Source organism: Heptranchias perlo, unplaced genomic scaffold (genome assembly GCF_035084215.1).
Source record: "Heptranchias perlo isolate sHepPer1 unplaced genomic scaffold, sHepPer1.hap1 HAP1_SCAFFOLD_160, whole genome shotgun sequence".
In the NCBI taxonomy this organism is placed as follows: domain Eukaryota; kingdom Metazoa; phylum Chordata; class Chondrichthyes; order Hexanchiformes; family Hexanchidae; genus Heptranchias; species Heptranchias perlo.
This window is the reverse complement of record NW_027138859.1, coordinates 311,320-331,575: the sequence shown is the minus strand read 5'-3', so window position 1 is coordinate 331,575 and position 20,256 is coordinate 311,320. Positions and strand designations below refer to the sequence as shown.

The following is a 20,256-nucleotide window of genomic DNA, read 5'->3' as shown; positions in this document are numbered from 1 at the left end:
GGACCACGTGCAAGAAAGTGGGTTATGCTGGGTGGCTCATTTTCGGCCAGTGCGGACACGATGGGCCGAATGGCTTCCTTCTGTGCGGTAAATTTGCTATGACTCTTCTATATCAAAACTTGTGCAGCTCTGTGAAAATCTGTGCTATATTATACTGTAGCATGCATTTTCTGCCAAATGAACCTCTCCTCTGACTCTGTTTTAAACGGTTGCAGCCAAAGATTGATTCAAGTGGCATTATTATTGTGAATAAATTGTAATGGTGAGTATTTTCATACAGTATCCATTTGAATTGTGAGGAACTTCGATTCTGTCCTTCCAGACTTGGACTTGGGCTTGTTGTTTCCACTTGTGGGGGAGTCCAAAACTAGGGGCCATAAATATAGGATAGTCGCTAATAAATCCAATAGGGAATTCAGGAAAAACTTATTTACCCAGAGAGTGGTTAGATTGTGGAACTCACTCCCACAAGGAGTAGTTGAGGCGAATAACATAGATACATTTAAGAGGAAGTTAGATAAACACATGAGGGAGAAAGGAATAGAAGGATATGGTGATAGGGTGAGATGAAGATTGGAGGGAGAGGCTCATGTGGAGCACGTGCAAATAGGTAAGATTAGCACAACTTGGGGGTAATGTGTTACATAGAATTACATAGAACACCTTACCCCCGAGTTCTGCTAATCTTACCTATTTGTACTTAAATTTCTTATTTGCTGATTTGTCTTGTCTGAACCACCTGGGCCTGGATGTTTGGAAAGTCTAAGTGCTGTTGCCTCATTGTAGATAAATCCTAAATTTGAAAACACAGCCCTGTTAGTATCAGCAGCTTGAGATATATGCAAATTAATGGGAACATGGATTAAATGCCATATGTGTTACCCGAAGCTATATAGTACATAACTGTGTCAACACAAAGACAGAAAGCTTGCATACTCCTGTTCCAGAGCGGGGTGCTGGTGGGTCGCAGCTGTGTGACTGCTGGTGTAGTGGTGAACAATTGAGTATTACACAAGAAGTGTATCACACAATGTTAAAGCCTATTGGCCTAAGTGTTACTTTTCTTCCTGCCAATACACTAAAGATACCTAGTGATAATATTGACCTGTTTCTGCACTTGTGTTTTCTTTTAAAATGGTACTATTTTGAGGGGTTGCGGAAGCAGAGGGACCTGGGGGTGCATATTCACAAATCTATGAAAGTTGATAAGGTGGTTAAAAAAGTGTATGGGATATTTGGCTTTGTAAATAGGGATATTTAATACAAAAACAAGGAAGTCATGCTAAACCGTTACAATTCATTGGTTAGGCCTCAGCTTGTGTATTGTGTACAATTCTGGGCACCACACTTTAGGGAGGATGTCAAGGCCTAGGAGTGGGTACAGAGGAGGTTTATAAGAATCATAGAATGGTTACAGCACAGAAGGAGGCCATTCGGCCCATCGAGCCCATGCCGGCTCTTTGTAAGAGCAATCAAATTAGTCCCATTCCCCCGCTCTTTCCCTGTAGCCCTGCAATGTTTTTTCTTTCAAGTATTTATCCAATTCCTTTTTGAAAGCCACGATTGAATCTGCTTCCACCACCCTTTCAGGCAGTGCATTCCAGATCATAACTACTCGCTGCGTAAAAAAGTTGTTCCTCACATCGCCTTTGGTTCTTTTGCCAATCACCTTAAATCTGTGTCCTCTGGTTCTGGACCCTTCCGCCAATGGCAACAGTTTCTCTTTATTTACTTTATCTAAACCCGTCATGATTTTGAACACTTCTATCACATCTTCTTTTAATCTCTCTGCTCTAAGGAGAACAACCCCAGCTTCTCCTTGGAACTGAAGTCCCTCATCCCTGGAACCATTCTAGTAAATCTCTTCTGCACCCTCTCTAAGGCCTTCACATCTTTCCTAAAGTGCGGTGCCCAAAATTGGACACAATACTCCAACTGTGGATGAGCCAGTGTTTTATAAAGGTTCAATATTACTTCCTTGCTTTTGTACTCTGCCTCTACTTATAAAGCCTAGGACCCCGTATGCATCTTTAACCGCTTTTTCAACCTGTCCTGTCACCTTCAAAGATTTGTGCACATATACCCCAGGTCTCTCTGTTCCTGCACCCCCTTTAGAATTGTACCATTTAGTTTATAATGTCTCGTCTCATTCTTTCTGCCAAAATGTATCACTTCGCACTTCTCTGCGTTAAATTTCATCTGCCACGTGTCTGCCCATTCCACCAGCCTGTCTATATCCTCTTGAAGTCTATCACTATCCTCCTCACTGTTCACTACACTTCCAAGTTTTGTGTCATCTGCAAATTTTGAAATTGTGCCCTGTACACCCAAGTCCAAGTCATTAATATATATCAAAAAAAGTAGTGGTCCCAGCACTGACCCCTGGGGAACACCACTGTACACCTTCCTCCAGTCCGGAAAACAACTGTTTACCACCAATCTCTGTTTCCTGTCAATTAGTGAATTTCGTATCCATGCTGCCGCTGCCCCTTTTATTCCATGGGCTTCAATTTTGCTGACAAGCCTATTATGTGATACTTTATCAAACACCTATTGAAAGTCCATATACATATCAACTGCATTGCCCTCATCAATGCTCTCTGTTACCTCATCAAAAAGCTCAATCAAGTTAGTTAAACACGATTTGCCTTTAACAAATCCATGCTGACTTTCCTTTATTAATCTACTCTTGTCCAAGTGACTATTAATTTTGTCCCAGATTATCGTTTCTAAAAACTTCCCCATCGCCGAGGTTAAACTGCCTGGCATGTAGTTACCGGGTTTATCCTTACACCCTTTTCTGTATCATTTGAAATTCTCTAGTCTTCTGGCACCACCCCCGTATCTAAGGAGGATTGAAAGATTATGGCCATCACCTCTGCAATTTCCACCCTTCCCTCAGCAACCTAGGATGCATCCCATCCGAGCCGGGTGACTTATCTACTTTAAGTACAGCCAGCATTTGTAGTACCTCCTCTTTATCAATTTTTAGCCCATCCAGTATCTCAACTACCTCCTTTTATTGTGACTTTGGCAAAGACAGATGCAAAGTACTCAACGTCCTCCAGAACTAGCTGCGCCTCTAGCCAAACTGTTCCAGTACATTTCCAACACTGGCATCGACCCGACAATGTGGAAAATTACCCAGGTATGTCCTGTCCACAGAAAGCTGGACAAATCCAATCCGGCCAATTACCAACCCATCAGTCTACTCTCAATCATCAGCAAAGTGATGGAAGGTGTTGTCGACAGCACTGTCAAGCGGCACTTACTCACCAATAACCTGCTCACTGATGCTCAGTTTGTGTTCCGACAGGACCACTCAGCTCCAGACCTCATTACAGCCTTGGTCCAAGCATGAAAAAAAGAGCTGAATTCCAGAGGTGAGGTGAGAGTGACTGCGCTTGACATCAAGGCAGCATTTGACCGAATGTGGCACCAAGGAGCCCTAGTAAAATTGAAGTCAATGGGAATTAGGGGAAAACTCTCCAGTGGTTGGAGTCATACCTAGCACAAAGGAAGATGGTAGTGGTTGTTGGAGGCCAATCATCTCAGCCCCAGGACATTGCTGCAGGAGTTCCTCAGGGCAGTGTCCTAGGCCCGACCATCTTCAGCTGCTTCATCAATGACCTTCCCTCCATCATAAGGTCAGAAATGGGGATGTTCGCTGATGATTGCACAATGTTCAGTTCCATTCGCAACCCCTCAGATAACGAAGCAGTCCGTGCCCGCATGCAGCAAGACCTGAACAACATCCAGGCTTGGGCTGATGAGTGGCAAGTAACATTCATGCCAGACAAGTGCCAGGCAATGACCATCGCCAACAAGAGAGAGTCTAACCACCTCCCCTTGACATTCAACGACATTAGCATCGCCGAATCTCCCACCATCAACATCCTGGGGGTCACCATTGACCAGAAACTTAATCTGGACCAGCCACATAAATACTGTGGCTACAAGAGCAGGTCAGAGGCTGGGTATTCTGTGGCGAGTGACTAATCTCCTGACTCCCCAAAGCCTTTCCACCATCTGCAAGGCACAAGTCAGGAGAGTGATGGAATACTCTCCACTTGCCTGGATGAGTGCAGCTCCAACAACACTCAAGAAGCTCGACACCATCCAGGATAAAGCAGCCTGCTTGATTGGCACACCATCCACCACCCTAAACATTCACTCCCTTCATCACCGGCGCACAGTGGCTGCAGTGTGTACCATCCACAGGATGCACTGCAGCAACTCGCCAAGGCTTCTTCGACAGCACCTCCCAAACCCGCGACCTCTAACACCTCGAAGAACAAGGGCAGCAGGCACATGGGATCAACACCACCTGCACGTTCCCCTCCAAGTCACACACCATCCCGACTTGGAAATATATCGCCGTTCCTTCATCGTCGCTGGGTCAAAATCCTGGAACTCCCTTCCTAACAGCACTGTGGGAGAACCTTCACCACACGGACTGCAGCGGTTCAAGAAGGCGGCTCACCACCACCTTCTCAAGGGCGATTAGTGATGGGCAATAAATGCTGGCCTTGCCAGTGATGCCCACATCCCATGAACGAATATAAAAAAAAACTCATTTAGTACCTCAGCCGTGCCCTCTGCCTCCATGCGTAGATTTCCTTTTTGGTCCCTAATCGGCCCCACCCCTCCTCTTACTACCTGTTTACTATTTATATGCCTTTGGCAGACTTTTGGATTCCCTTTTATGTTAGCTGCCAGTCTATTCTCATTCTCTCTCATTGCCCTTCTTATTTCCTTTTTCACTTCCCCTCTGTACTTTCTATATTCAGCCTTGTTCTCACTTGTATTATCAACCTGACATCTGTCATATGCCCCCTTTTTCTGCTTCATCTTACTCTCTATCTTTTTCCAGAGAGCTCTGGCTTTGGTTGCCCTTCATTTCCCCCTCGTGGGAATGTACCTCGACTGTAACTGAACCATCTCCTCTTTAAAGGCCGCCCATTGTTCGATTACAGTTTCGCCTGTCAGTCTTTGATTCCAATTTACCCGGGCCAGATCCTTTCTCCACCCACTGAAACTGGCCCTCCTCCAATTAAATATTTTTACTCCAAATTGCTTCTTATCGTTTTTCATAACTAATCTAAACCTTATGACACTATGATCACTGGTCCCTAAATGTTCCCCCACTGACACTTGCTCCACTTGACCCACCTCATTCCCCAGACCCAGATCCAGCAATGTCTCCTTCCTCATTGGGCCAGAAACATACTGATCAAGAAAGTTCTCCTGAACACACTTCAGAAGTTCCTCCCCCTCTTTGCCTTTTACACTATTATTATCCCAGTCTATATTAGGATAGTTGAAGTCCCCCATTATCATTACTCCATAGTTCTTGCACCTCTCTGTAATTTCCCTGCAAATTTGCTCCTCTATATCCTTCCCACTGGTTGGTGGCCTATAGAATACAATCAATAATGTAATAAGTTCAAATCTAAAATCACGCTATTCTTTTTTTCACTTCCCCTTCCCCTCCCCAGTTGATAGCCAGCCATCAGCTATGCTGTCTTAGCTTTGAATTATTCCCAGGCTTCATTGGACAGTGCCAGAAAAGCAGCATGGATTTCCCATGTTAGAAGCTATTGCTCCCTGTTGCAATGTGTTAGCACCCCATAGATCCATGTCTTTGGCCCCATTTGCTTTGACCCATGCAGAATTTGAGTCTGTTTACTCTGTAACAGGGTAGGGCTCTCCTGCTATGACTCCCTAAATTTCTTTCAGCATTAACATGAGATTCGCAAAGCGAAATGGATTCACTAAACTTGTGTTTCACTAACATCACTGAAGACAGGATCGGCTTTATTATCATAATTGCACAGAATTCTGTCCTGAAACCCACAGCGGGCAGCCACTGCAGATCCAGCTGTTTTTATTAACTCAGTGACCTGGAGGTTTCTCGATCTGCCTGGCTCCAGGGGCATGTTATTGCATTTAGTTAATGAGGCTTGTCGTGTAATTGCAGCTTTGGGATATTTTTATATTAGGACTATTGCAGAGTTCAGAAAACAAAATTGTTTACATTTTCTGCTTTAAAAAAGTAGCTTAGAATAGTTCCCTTGCTGTTGTAATTGCTTGTTATTTTTCTGTGACCCTTCATTTTTTGCCACATTTTTAACCTCCCAAGAGCTGGCAAATGACTTCACAAGTTGCCAAGAAAGCTTTTTTTTATCAGATCTTTTTCTTTCAAATGAAAGTACCCATAAACTTAATGATGACATAACAATTTTTGCGTGATCTTGTGTGTAAAAAAGGTTATTGTGCCCATCTGCATAACACCAATCATGGTAATTCATTGTACAAGAAGGGCCTTGTCAGTCCTAGGTAGTTGCTGAGTGACAGTTTCCAGGTATGATGTAGAATACTGGAGTAGAAAAGATCTTTACATTTTGAAGGAGTTGGCTATGTGAAGTCAAGGTGTAGGCTGCACTTGACTAAATGTTTGCTCCTGACAAAGCACGATAGAATGGTGAGTGTTTTGAATGCTCATGGCAACCTCCAGTGTACTCGGCAGTCGTTCAAAGTTTCATGGAGAAATCAGTCTTTTCACACAGGGCACCACACAGTGCTGTAATCAGTACTATGTGAAAAGACTGATTACAGTACCGAGTGGTGTCCTGTGTGAAAGGACTGATTACAGTACTGTGTGGTGCTCTGTGTGAAAGGACTGATTACAGTACTGTGTGGTGTCCTGTGAGAAAGGACTGATTACAGTACGGTGTGGTGTCCTGTGTGAAAGGACTGATTACAGTACGGTGTGGTGTCCTGTGAGAAAGGACTGATTACAGTACTGTGTGGTGTCCTGTGAGAAAGGACTGATTACAGTACTGTGTGGTGCTCTGTGTGAAAGGACTGATTACAGTACTGTGTGGTGTCCTGTGTGAAAGGACTGATTACAGTACGGTGTGGTGTCCTGTGTGAAAGGACTGATTACAGTACTGTGTGGTGCTCTGTGTGAAAGGACTGATTACAGTACGGTGTGGTGTCCTGTGAGAAAGGACTGATTACAGTACGGTGTGGTGTCCTGTGTGAAAGGACTGATTACAGTACCGAGTGGTGCCCTATGCGAAAGGACTGATTACAGTACTGTGTGGTGCTCTGTGTGTGAAAGGACTGATTACAGTACTGTGTGAAAGGACTGATTACAGAACTGTGTGGTGCCCTGTGTGTGAAAGGACTGATTACAGTACTGTGTGGTACCCTGTGTGTGAAAGGACTGATTACAGTACTGTGTGGTGCTCTGTGTGACAGGACTGATTACAGTACTGTGTGGTGCCCTATGTGAAAGGACTGATTACAGTACTGTGTGGTGCCCTGTGTGTGAAAGAACTGATTACAGTACTGTGTGGTGCTCTGTGTGTGAAAGGACTGATTACAGTACTGTGTGGTGCTCTGTGTGTGAAAGGATTGATTACAGTACTGTGTGGTGTCCTGTGTGTGAAAGGACTGATTACAGTACTGTGTGGTGCCCCGTGTGTGAAAAGACTGATTACAGAACTGTGTGGTGCGCTGTGTGAAAGGACTGATTACAGTACTGTGTGGTGTCCTGTGAGAAAGGACTGATTACAGTACGGTGTGGCGTCCTGTGTGAAAGGACTGATTACAGTACCGAGTGGTGTCCTGTGTGAAAGGACCGATTACAGTACTGTGTGGTGCCCCGTGTGTGAAAGGACTGATTACAGTACTGTGTGGTGTCCTGTGAGAAAGGACTGATTATAGTACTGTGTGGTGTCCTGTGTGAAAGGACTTATTACAGTACTGTGTGGTGTCCTGTGTGAAAGGACTGATTACAGTACTGTGTGGTGCGCTGTGTGTGAAAGGACTGATTACAGTACTGTGTGGTGCTCCGTGTGTGAAAGGACTGATTACAGTACTGTGTAGTGCCCTGTGTGTGAAAGGACTAATTACGGTACTGTGTGGTGCTCTGTGTGAAAGGACTGATTACAGTACTGTGTGGTGCCCTGTGTGTGAAAGGACTGATTACAGTACTGTGTGGTGCCCTGTGTGTGAAAGGACTGATTACAGTACTGTGTGGTGCTCTGTGTGACAGGACTGATTACAGTACTGTGTGGTGCCCTATGTGAAAGGACTGATTACAGTACTGTGTGGTGCCCTGTGTGTGAAAGAACTGATTACAGTACTGTGTGGTGCCCTGTGTGTGAAAAGACTGATTACAGAACTGTGTGGTGCCCTGTATGAAAGGATTGATTATAGTACTGTGTGGTGCTCTGTGCGTGAAAAGACTGATTACAGTACTGTGTGAAAGGACTGATTACAGAACTGTGTGGTGCCCTGTATGAAAGGATTGATTACTGTACTGTGTGAAAAGACTGATTACAGTACTGTGTGAATGGACTGATTACAGAACTGTGTGGTGCCCTCTATGAAAGGATTGATTACAGTACTGTGTGGTGCCCCGTGTGTGAAAAGACTGATTACAGTACTGTGTGGTGCCCTGTGTGAAAGGACTGATTACAGTACGGTGTGATGTCCTGTGTGAAAGGACTGATTACAGTACTGTGTGGTGCCCCGTGTGTGAAAAGACTGATTACAGTACGGTCTGGTGCCCTGTGTGAAAGGACTGATTACAGTACGGTGTGGTGCCCTGTGTGAAAGGACTGATTACAGTACGGTGTGGTGCCCTGTGTGAAAGGACTGATTACAGTACGGTGTGGTGCCCTGTGTGAAAAGACTGATTACAGTACTGTGTGAAAGGACTGATTACAGAACTGTGTGGTGCTCTGTGTGAAAGGACTGATTACAGTACTGTGTGGTGCCCTGTGTGAAAGGACTGATTACAGTACTGTGTGGTGCCCTGTGTGAAAGGACTGATTACAGTACTGTGTGGTGCCCTGTGTGTGAAAGGACTGATTACAGTACTGTGTGGTGCCCTATGTGTGAAAAGACTGATTACAGAACTGTGTGGTGCCCTGTATGAAAGGATTGATTATAGTACTGTGTGGTGCTCTGTGCGTGAAAAGACTGATTACAGTACTGTGTGAAAGGACTGATTACAGAACTGTGTGGTGCCCTGTATGAAAGGATTGATTACAGAACTGTGTGAAAAGACTGATTACAGTACTGTGTGAAAGGACTGATTACAGAACTGTGTGGTGCCCTGTATGAAAGGATTGATTACTGTACTGTGTGAAAAGACTGATTACAGTACTGTGTGAATGGACTGATTACAGAACTGTGTGGTGCCCTGTATGAAAGGATTGATTACAGTACTGTGTGGTGCCCCGTGTGTGAAAAGACTGATTACAGTACTGTGTGGTGCCCTGTGTGAAAGGACTGATTACAGTACGGTGTGATGTCCTGTGTGAAAGGACTGATTACAGTACTGTGTGGTGCCCCGTGTGTGAAAAGACTGATTACAGTACGGTCTGGTGCCCTGTGTGAAAGGACTGATTACAGTACGGTGTGGTGCCCTGTGTGAAAGGACTGATTACAGTACGGTGTGGTGCCCTGTGTGAAAGGACTGATTACAGTACGGTGTGGTGCCCTGTGTGAAAAGACTGATTACAGTACTGTGTGAAAGGATTGATTACAGTACTGTGTGGTGCCCCGTGTGTGAAAAGACTGATTACAGTACTGTGTGGTGCCCTCTATGAAAGAATTGATTACAGTACTGTGTGATGTCCTGTGTGAAAGGACTGATTACAGTACTGTGTGGTGCCCCGTGTGTGAAAAGACTGATTACAGTACGGTGTGGTGCCCTGTGTGAAAGGACTGATTACAGTACGGTGTGGTGCCCTCTTGTGCTCCCATGATTATTACTTCAGATGATACATTAATTATTGTAAGTTACCATATCCTTGTGCTGAAATGGGTCTCATTAGAAATGCCTAATTAATTATAATTTAATTATAATTAAGTCCTCTTCATCTCTTCTTAGGTTGTGCAGCCTGACACTAAAGAAGCTGACTGTACTGAGGGAACTCGATAAGGACCTTAACTCTGTGGTAATTGCAGTTAAAATCCAGGTAAGTACTTCATCTACTTTAAAGAGAGGAGACATGAGGCCGTAATTTAGTATTTCATTTGTCATAAGTGCAACGGGGAAACAGTAACAAAATTGCTCCAAAATAAATGAACAGGGAAATTAAAAGAGGGATTAGGAAAAAATTAAGATTTATAAGGCTTGTATGGAGATGGGAGAGGGCAACCACTGGTCTGAATATATAGTGATACCGAAGCAGTTCAAAAAAAGAGATTAAGGTGTCAAGAGAGAACTGAAATAGGACATAAGAGAAGATGCAAATCATATCATCAAAACATTCTCTCTGTAACACGAGAGGGTCGTCAGCAAGGAAATGAAATCCCTAAGGATCAAAATTCAGTTGAAAATGAGGATGAACAAAAGTTGCTCAGTGCTGAATGGCTGTTTGTTGGAGGGTTTTTTTAACATTTCAAGTCACTAATAGTCTCCCATCCAAAATCTCCAGGGCTTTGACATTAACAAAACATAGGTTCTATATAGGATGAAGCAGCTGACAAGCAATACATTTCCTGGACAGATAAACTGTACCACAGGGTATTCAGAGAGACAAAAGATGAGATTTTTGAAGCACTGACTGTCATTTTGAGGGAGTCAATAAACAACGAGGAGATTCAGTCAGACTGGAAGCAGTTTGATTTAATTCCCATGTTTAAGAAGGACAACAGAGCTATATTAGAGAAGAGATGGAAGGGGTCATTACTGGGTTCGATCTACATGAAGATTTGGACTTGGGCACGGGGAGTACAATGTCAAAATTTGCTGATGACTCAAAAGTAGGCAGGTTGGCAAATAGTGAGGAGAGCTGTGAAAGATAAACCCTGTCAGCCTAATGTACAAATTTAACACAAATAATTTGCTCTTGCACTCTATGCAACGGAAAATATTGTTGGCCTTTTTAAGGCTTTGTCTTCCTGCACTCACCCTTACAAGGAATGATGTATTTGCACCCCTAGGTTGGTCTGTTTCTACTTGTCCTCAGTGTCTTTCCATTGAGTTTATACTCCCATTGCTGGTGTTTGCTACCAAAATGTATTACTGTACACATTATATTGCATCTTCCACCTGTTTGCCCATTCTGCAAATCTGTCTATGTCCTGAAGTCTCTAATCGGTTCTACCTATTCAACTATTTTAGGAATGAGTGTAGTAGTTGAGAGATACAGAAACAGAAAGGTCGTAAGGGAGCAAACATTTAGAGGCTACGCACCCTTTTCAGTCAGTCGCATTTTGCATATCAGTTGCGTGCATGTTGTCTGTTACTCGCTTATGTTCATTCTCTCAGAATTGCAATTTGTGTATGTTCCAATGATTGTAATGATTCTTTATTGCATCTATTTGTCTTGCTCTTACTACTAATCCTGTAATGAACATCTTGCCATACCAAATAAAACCCATCAGAGGAGACTGAATTCTGGTGCCAAATTATCTGAGTGAAGAAGCTTTAGCCAATATACTTACTGGATTGACAAATGTTAATCAACTTTAGAATATATTCTGACAATTACTTTTAGGAGAAGTGACAATGATGTGTTTAAGATGATTGAGATGAGGAATTCACTGCATGGGGAGTTAGTTGTGAGTGCAAACCTGCATCTTACCTTTAACATTGCAGTTTTGATGTTGTTTCGCAGAAAATGAAGCTTCCACTAGTCTACCCAGAATCTATTTCACAATGAATCATTCTTTGTGTGAAGAGCTTCCTAATATCAATCTTAAAATTGTCTTTTATTAGTTTGAACCTGTGTCCCCTTGTTCTACTGTCATAATTTAGGTTGAAGTCATGACTTTTATTATCATGTGAGCAGCACTCAGATCCCTCTTTCAAGGTTGAAAATCCCAGATTTCTCCAATCTTATCATAACGCAGACCTCTAACATCAGGGTTTGTGGCGCCTCTGTGTGCTGCATACAGCACTTGAATCTCTCCCCAGAATCTCTGTCACAAAAACCAGACACATTATTCAAAATGAGATCTATGGGAATCAATGGGTAAACCCTTCAGTGGTTAGAGTTATACAGGAGGATGGTCGTGGTTGTCAGAGGCCAATCGTGCCCGCCCAACTGCTGGAGTTCCTCAGGGTAGTGTCCTTGGCCCAAGCATCTTGAGCTGCATCATCAACAGCCTTCCCTTTGTCATAACAACACCAATCCACATTCACATAGCACTTTTAATGTTGAAAAACATCCCAAGGCACTTCATAGGAGTGGGGTTTTCACTGACAATTCTACAGTGTCCAGCTTTTTCCCTTCGGAGCTTTTCCCTAAGGAGCTTTTTCCCTTCGTTGAGGGTACTATAACAAGGGGACATAGATTCAAGGTAAAAGGCGGGAGGTTTAGAGGGGATTTGAGAAAGAACTTTTTCACCCAGAGGGTGGTTGGAGTCTGGAACTCACTGCCTGAAAGGGTTGTGGAGGCAGGAACCCTCACAACATTCAAGAAGCATTTGGATGAGCACTTGAAATGCCATAGCATACAAGGCTACGGACCAAATGCTGGAATATGGGATTAGAGTAGACAGGGCTGATGGCCGGCGCGGACACGATGGGCCGAAGGGCCTCTATCCGTGCTGTATAACTCTATGACTCTATGACTCCATTCACACCTCCTCCGATAATGAAACAGCCCATGCCAGCCTACAGCAGGACCTGGATAATATCCAGGCTTGGGCTGACAAGTAGCAGGTAACATTTGCACCACTGAGTAGCCCCAAACAGAATAGGCCCAATTACCTCCCTCTAACTTTCAACAGCATCGCCATCGCCAAGTCCCCCATTACCATCACGGGGGTTCGCTATTTACCTGAAGGTGAACTGAACCAGTCATATCAACACCGTGGCAACAAAAGCAGGTTAGAAGCTGGGCACTCTGCGATAAGTGGCTTACCTCCTGACCCCTCAAAGGAGATTGATGGAATTATCACTGCTCCCTTGATGGTGCAGCCAAAACACTCAAAAAGCTTAACACCATCTCGATTGGTGCCCTTGCCACTGGACTCAATATCGACCCTCTCCACCACCAGCGCACTGTGGCTGCAGTATGTACTATCTACAGATGCACTGCAGCAACTCACCAAAGTTACTTCAACACAACCATCTTCCTGTATATCAGATATAACTCCAGCCACTGAAGGGTTTACCCGTTGACCCCCATAGATCTAATTTTTTGCAGTGTTCCTTGGTGCCAAACTTGGTTAAATGCTGCCTTGACGTCAGGGGCAGCTGGTCATGTCTCTTCTGGTATTCAGCTCGTGTCCATGTCTGGATCAAGGCTGTGGTGGGGTCAGGAGCTGACTGGTTCTAGTGGAACCCAATTGTAAACAATTTTACAACACCAAGTTATAGTCCAACGATTTTATTTGAAATTTACAAGCTTTCGGAGGCTTCCTCCTTCCTCAGGTAAATGTCAGGAACTCCTTGAAACCTACGCATTTATAAATCACAGAACAATACACGGTGATTACAGATAGTCTTTGCAACTGCCTGTTGCCAAGGCAATCACTGTGTTCAGACAGAGAGGTGTTACCTACAGAGCCCCCGAATATACAGTGAACAAAAAAAAAACAAACAGAAAAAAAAACAGAGAGAGAGAGGCAGAGACATCCGGAAGGCAGAGAAAGCCAGCAAATGACCCGTTATATTAAAAACAGATAGCTTTTGTTCACTGGTGGGCTTACGTGTAGAACCCAAACTGAGCATCAGTGAGCAGGTTATTGACGAATGGGTGTCAACTTGATTGCACTGTTGATGACTCCTTCCATCACTTTACTGATAATTGGGAGGAGGTTGATCGGGTGGCAATTGGCCAGGTTAGACTTGTCCTGCTTTTTGCGGATAGGACACACTTAGGCATACAGATGCACCACAGCAACTCACCAAAGTTACTTCAGTGGCACCTCCCAGCCCTGCGACCTCTACCACCGAGTAGGACAAGTGCTACAAAGTCGTGGAAACACCATCACTGCCAAGTTCCTCTCCAAGTCACACATACACATTGCCAGTGTCGTAGCTGCACTGGAATAACTTGGCCAGGAGGCCAGCTAGTTCTGGTGCAAAGGTCTTCAGCACTACGGCCAGAATATTATCAGGACTCATAGTCTTCACTGTGTCCAGTCCACACAGGCACTTCTTATGTCATGTTGAGTGAACTGAATAGGCCTGGATCGGATCGTCCACTCGACACGTATAGCTGAAGACACTTGCAAACACATATGCCCTGCCTCCCCCTCCTCCTGTTAGTTATCTGACTGCCTGCTACCAATCTTGACAGGATGTTGTAAGGCTACAGATCTTTGCTGTGATCTGTGGGCCTACTTGACTCCATGAATGTTGGTGTTTAGCATGCAGGTATTCCTGTGTTGCAGCTACAGAATGAGGCACCAACCTAGTGAACCTGAATTGATTTCATGGCTTGATAGAGATGGAGAAGTGAGGAATATGCCGTGCGATGAATTAGATTGCGATGGTATACAATTCTGCCCGCAGTGCCTCATGATGCCCAGTTTTTGGCTGCTAGATCAATCCTTTCTCTGTCCCGTTTGGCATGGTGGTAGTGACACACTATACCATCAGGCCTGTTTGAATTTAACCAAAGAACACCAGACTTTTTAGAAATAAGAAAAGCTATTCAGCCTAGCAACCCTATCCCTTCTGAGATCAACTATCCCCTTCCCCCTTCATCATATTCCTTAATCCTTTCTCTTCAGAAATACATCGAATTGTCACCATTTATATGGTCTGCTTCAATGTCCTTGCCTGGTCACTTATTCATCAACTTGATTACGCTTTGGGTGAACAGTTCTTCCTGATCCCTTCTTACTGCTAATTTCCTACTTTCAAATTTATGTCCCCTGGGATTTGAACCCTTTACCATAGTGAGAAATTTGCATGGATCAACACAATAGTAAAAATATTTTTCAATACGATAATAGTCAGAGAAGAGGTGAAAACCATAAAAGAGGCACACAGGCTTGAAATTGAGTTTGAGCACAAAATAGCAAATATTCTGAGCAATTAGTTCTTCCAAATATTCACAAGGGAAGACATGAGCAACATGCAACCAAATGGAATTAACCTAAGCAAAATCAAGGATGCTTAATAATGAGATGGAATTCCTAAACAGGCTAAAGGGGCTTAAAACAAATGAATCCCTCAGAGACTCAGGTCGAAATTTGGAGTCACAGATAATGAATATGATCACTCCATTCTGATACCAGTAGATTGGAAGCAGGCTAATGTGGTGCTCATATTTAAAATGGGGATAAAACAGACACAGGCAATTACACGTGTTACAGGCCCATTAGTCTTCCTTGTCCTGTAAAATAATGGAAGCGATGATCAGGGGTAAATTTGAGGATTATCTGCACAATAATAACCAAACCTGGTAAACAGCAGTAAACACATCTTCAGAAGGGGAAGATTCTGCCTCACCAATCTCCTCAACCTCTTTGATGAAGTGACAACTTAAGTGGACTGTGGAAAGTCTTATAATGTGGTGTACCTAGACCTCCAAAAGGCATTTGACAAAGTTCCTTACAGAAGGCAGTTAATTAAACTGAAAGCATTAGCAATTTCGGTTAAACCCAGTAAATTATAAATAATTGTCTGAAGGAAGAAAACAGTGAGTACTCATGTCAGGGTGGGAGTGGGGAAATACTGATTGGGGTGTCCCAGGGCTTGATTTTGAGATTACTACTGTTTCTAGTTTACGGACGATCTGGATTCAGAAACTCAATGCAAAGTGATCAAGTTATACCAGGAGGGGCAGTGGAATTGAAAGAGACAGTTCAGAAGTTACACCATGAGTTGGATAAAATACGTTAGTGGACAGAGCAATATCCGATGAAATTTAATGCAGATAAGTATAAAGTACTACACATCGGAAGGAGAAATGGGCAACACACTTATCTCCATGAATGGTGTTGAAATACTTAAGGACAAAACTGAAAGAGACCTCGGTGTCTTAGTAGACTCAATGCTCAACATGTTGAACCAATGCAGAGCAGCAATCAACAAAGCCAATATGGTGTTCAGTGACATAACCAGAGTAGTTGAATACAAGTCAAAGGAAGACTTGACCAAACTGCATAGTGCTTTGGTCATCCTTTTCCAGTCACCAAGGCTGATCACCAGTGTTATGGGTCTGAGTTATGAGGAAAGACAGGATAGACTTGAGCTTTTCAACCTGGAGAGGAGATGATAGAGGGGTATAAAATAGTGATGGGAATGGAGAGAGTATTTCCAGGATATCACTTTAAATTAAATTGCAAGGGTGGGACAAGGCGATACAGATTCACACTGGTAAAAGGTAAATTTCGCACTGATATCAGAAAATTCTTCTTCACACACAGACTGATCAACATGTGGAATAGACTCCAAGAAGAGTAGTGGAGTCAAAAACCCTGGAATCATTTAAGAAACAATTGGGTGCAGAAAAGGAGAGACTCTTGGATCTCTCTAGGTGGATGAATTACAATTGGCCAAATGGCCTTCCTCATCTGTAATCATCTTGTTCTCTCCTTGCTTCACTACCTAATCTCATCACACCCTGGATATAGATCACTTCCACTTGGACCAAACAGCCTGGAATAATTGTCCCTTTCTAATACCGCCTCCTAACTAAATATAAAAAAACTTGGGAAATGACTGAAGGGTTTTTTGATTGTTGCCTTGTTCACAGGATTACACATTAAGGCAGTGTAAATATATAAAAATGTGGCACATAGCGTCTTTAAAAACTCTCTTGTGGTTTGTGCCTCAGCTATGGTTGACATTTAAATTAATTGACTGCGTGAAGTTTTTTTGCTAGGCCCCTATTTCATGGAATTGCAGTGTCCTGGAAATCAGTGTCACAAAACTGGGGAGAAATTAGAACTGGGGGAGAGAAACAGGACATTAACCAAATATTTAACATACTGGAAAAAGAAACTGCTATACAATTTGGTGTAAAGGCTTGCTTTTATGCCTCTAAATATAGTGATGCGTCTTATACACTTATGGGACATATAGTATTTTTACTAAAATTTGATGAAATTGGGCAGGCAACACTTATCATGGTTCAATAACCTTTGTCGTGCATACTGTAAAACCTGATGCACTGAATAAATCACCGGTGTTTACAGGGCGGTTCTATGAACATGCCTGCAGGGGTTCGATAGCTGAGCCTCGAATATGGCACAGGGTCTCACCATAAACTTGAGCTTGCTAACATTTGTTTGTAATTCATTGGATCACTCCGACTCTAATTCATAATTGTGTCAAGACCTCAAAACTGTCGAACTTAATTCCTCAGCCATCCCACCCCCTTTGAACCTGAATAGAGTCTGCACAATGACCTATACCTAAGTGACTCAATTGAAGAAAGCCCAGAAACCCTATTAACCCCCTCTGCCTGTGAGGGAGTCGATGTTAAAGATCGCACGGTACTGTTCAAAGAAGAGCTGGGTGTCCTGGCCAACATTTCTCCCTCAACCAACACCACAAAAAACAGATAAACTAGTTAATGATCTCAGTTTTGTTTGTGGAATCTTGCTGTGCATAAAATGTGCATTCTTGCCTACAATACAGTAGTCACTGAACTTCAAATAATTAATTGTATATGAAGCATTTTGAGAAATAAAAAATTCTGCTTTTTTTAATGTCTTTGAGGTGAAACCGGTTTTAAAATTGACTTCAGGTAGCTGTTTATTTTTAGAGACGTGCCTTGCCTTGGTACCTGGGTTATCTGTCTTGGGGTAGTCACATCTCCAGTGGGTGCATTCTAGGCACTCCAGTTTCTCATAGTGTTACCATTACATGCATTCGCAAATTAATTGCATCAGAAATTCCCTTTTCATTGAAGTGAGAATCTACGCAAGTTTGCAACTGTTGAGGGAGACAAAACTTGTTATCTTGGATTGCTGCACCCTCATGTCAGTTGAAATTCCAACACGCGTTGTTTTAGACCTTAGCTAGGCATATGACTCCACAGACAACCAACAATTCAAATCCTGTCCACTCGAGTAGCAGAAATAATATTCTGATTACCTGGCTAGTGAGAGAGAATCCATTTGTGCTTCCTAGCAGCTTCAAATGCAAGGGTATATCTGGGTAGCAGTCCTGGAATGGTGACTTCCTTGTTCACCTGCCTGTTTCCACATGATGGTGGTGGGAAGGGTTCCGTACAGCTGAGAATCAACACTGAGTTCACCAAAGACTCAGTTAAATGAATCTGAAAAGGATGCCACGATTCTGGACTCTGATTTTGCTTTGAAGCAGATTAGTGTTAGTGAAACATTGTACTGCTGTTAATTGTGATGTTCTTTTGCTTTAGAGTAATCATATTCCTTTAAATCAATGTGGCTGTTAGTTTTAGCTTGAACTATACAGTCCGACAAGTGTGTTTTCCACGTTTTGTAGCGGACAGGAATGTATGTTGAACAAACCACGGATCTCCAGTGATTAACATGCAGTAATTGCACATTATCTCATTCATAAGAAAGAAAGTACCTAGAATCAGAGAAACGTTACAGCACGGAAGGAGGCCATTCAGCCCGCGCTGGCTCTATGCAAGAGCAATCCAGCTAGTCCCACTCCTCCGCCCTATCCCCAGAGCCTTGCAATTTTTTTCCTTTCAAGTACTTATCCAGTTCCCTTTTGAAGGCCATGATTGAATCTGCCTCCACCACCCCCTCGGGCAGTGCATTCCAGATCCTAACCTCTCGCTGGGTAAAAATGTTTTTCCTCATGTCACCTTTGGTTCTTTTGCCAATCACCTTAAATCTGTGTCCTCTGGTACTTGACCCTTCCACCAATGGGAACAGTTTCTCTCTATCTACTCTGTCTAGACCCTTCATGATTTTGAATACCTCTATCAAATCTCCTCGCAATTGTCTCTGTTCCAAGAAGAACAATCCCAGTTTCTCCAGTCTATTCATGTAACTAAAGTCCCTCATCCCTGGAATCATTCTAGTAAATCTCTTCTGCACCCTCTCTAAGGCCTTCACATCTTTCCTGAAGTGCGGCGCCCAGAACTGGACACAATACTCCAGCTGTGGCTGAACCAGTGATTTATAAAGGTGTAATATAGCGGCTTTCATGACCTCAGGACGTCCCAAAGCGCTTTACAGCCAATGAAATGCTTTTGTAATGTTGTCACTGTTGTAATGTAGGGAGACACAGCAGCCAATTTGCACACAGCAAGATCCCACAAACAGCAATGAGATAATGACCAGATAATCTGTATTTAGTAATGTTGGGTGAGGGATAAATATTGGCCCAGGACACCGGGGAGAACTCCCCTGTTCTTCTTTGAAATAGTGCCGTAGGATCTTTTACGTCCATTTGAGAGGGCAGATGGAGCCTCGGTTTAATGTCTCATCCGAGAAATTGCACTCCCGACAGTGCAGCACTCCATCAGTACCCCGCCGAGGTTTCGGCCTGGATTATGGGCTCAAGTCTCTCGAGTGGGACTTGAACCCATAACCTTCTGACTCAGAAGTGAGAGTCATACCACTGAGCCACGACAACATATGGGCTTATGAAAACTGCCTCTTTGCTGTGATCCTGAGTAATAAGTGTGGGGTGAGCCTGAGTTGTGACAGAAATAAAGCACCACAGAAATGAAATGCATTTTCTTTCTTTCAAAGTTGCTTCATGTTTCATTTTAAACAAAATCAACTCTTAACAGAAAAGCTGAGCATCTTTGAAGTAGAAAATCTCTCCGCAAATTATCATTGTATCATAGTGGTACAGCACAGGAGGAGGCTCATCGTGCCTGTGCCGACTCTTTGAAAGAGCTATCCAATTAGTCCCACTCCCCTGCTCTTTCCCCATAGCCCTGTGATTTTTTTTCCTTCAAGTATTTATCCAATTCCCTTTTGAAAGTTACTATTTAATCTGCTTCCACCGCCCTTTCAGACAGTGAATTCCAGATCATAACAACTCGCTGCATAAAATAATGTTTCCTCATCTCCCCTCTGGTTCTTTTGCCGATCACCTTAAATCCGTGTCCTCTGGTTACCGGCCCTTCTGCCACTGGAAACAGTTTTTCCTTATTTACTCTATCAGAATTGTTCATGATTTTGAACACCTCTATCAAATCTCCCCTTAACCTTTTCTGTTCTAAGGAGAACAATCCCAGCTTCTCCAGTCTCTCCACATAACTGAAGTCCCCCATCCCTGGCACCATTCTAGTAAATCTCCTCTGCACCCTCTCTCGGGCCTTGACATCCTTCCTAAAGTGCGGTGCCCAGAGTTGAACACAA

General features: G+C 43.4%; 1 protein-coding gene across 1 annotated transcript in view; it reads left to right on the top strand.

Annotated features, from left to right (window-relative positions):
* Positions 1-20,256, top strand: part of si:ch211-126j24.1 (phosphofurin acidic cluster sorting protein 2) — a gene marked incomplete at its 3' end in the record, with an annotated part of 536,875 nt that overhangs the window by 208,110 nt on the left and 308,509 nt on the right. The window contains exon 2 of the mRNA XM_067977559.1: positions 9,914-10,001. Coding sequence (XP_067833660.1) covers positions 9,914-10,001 — 88 coding nt within the window. The remainder of the gene's footprint in view (positions 1-9,913; positions 10,002-20,256) is intronic.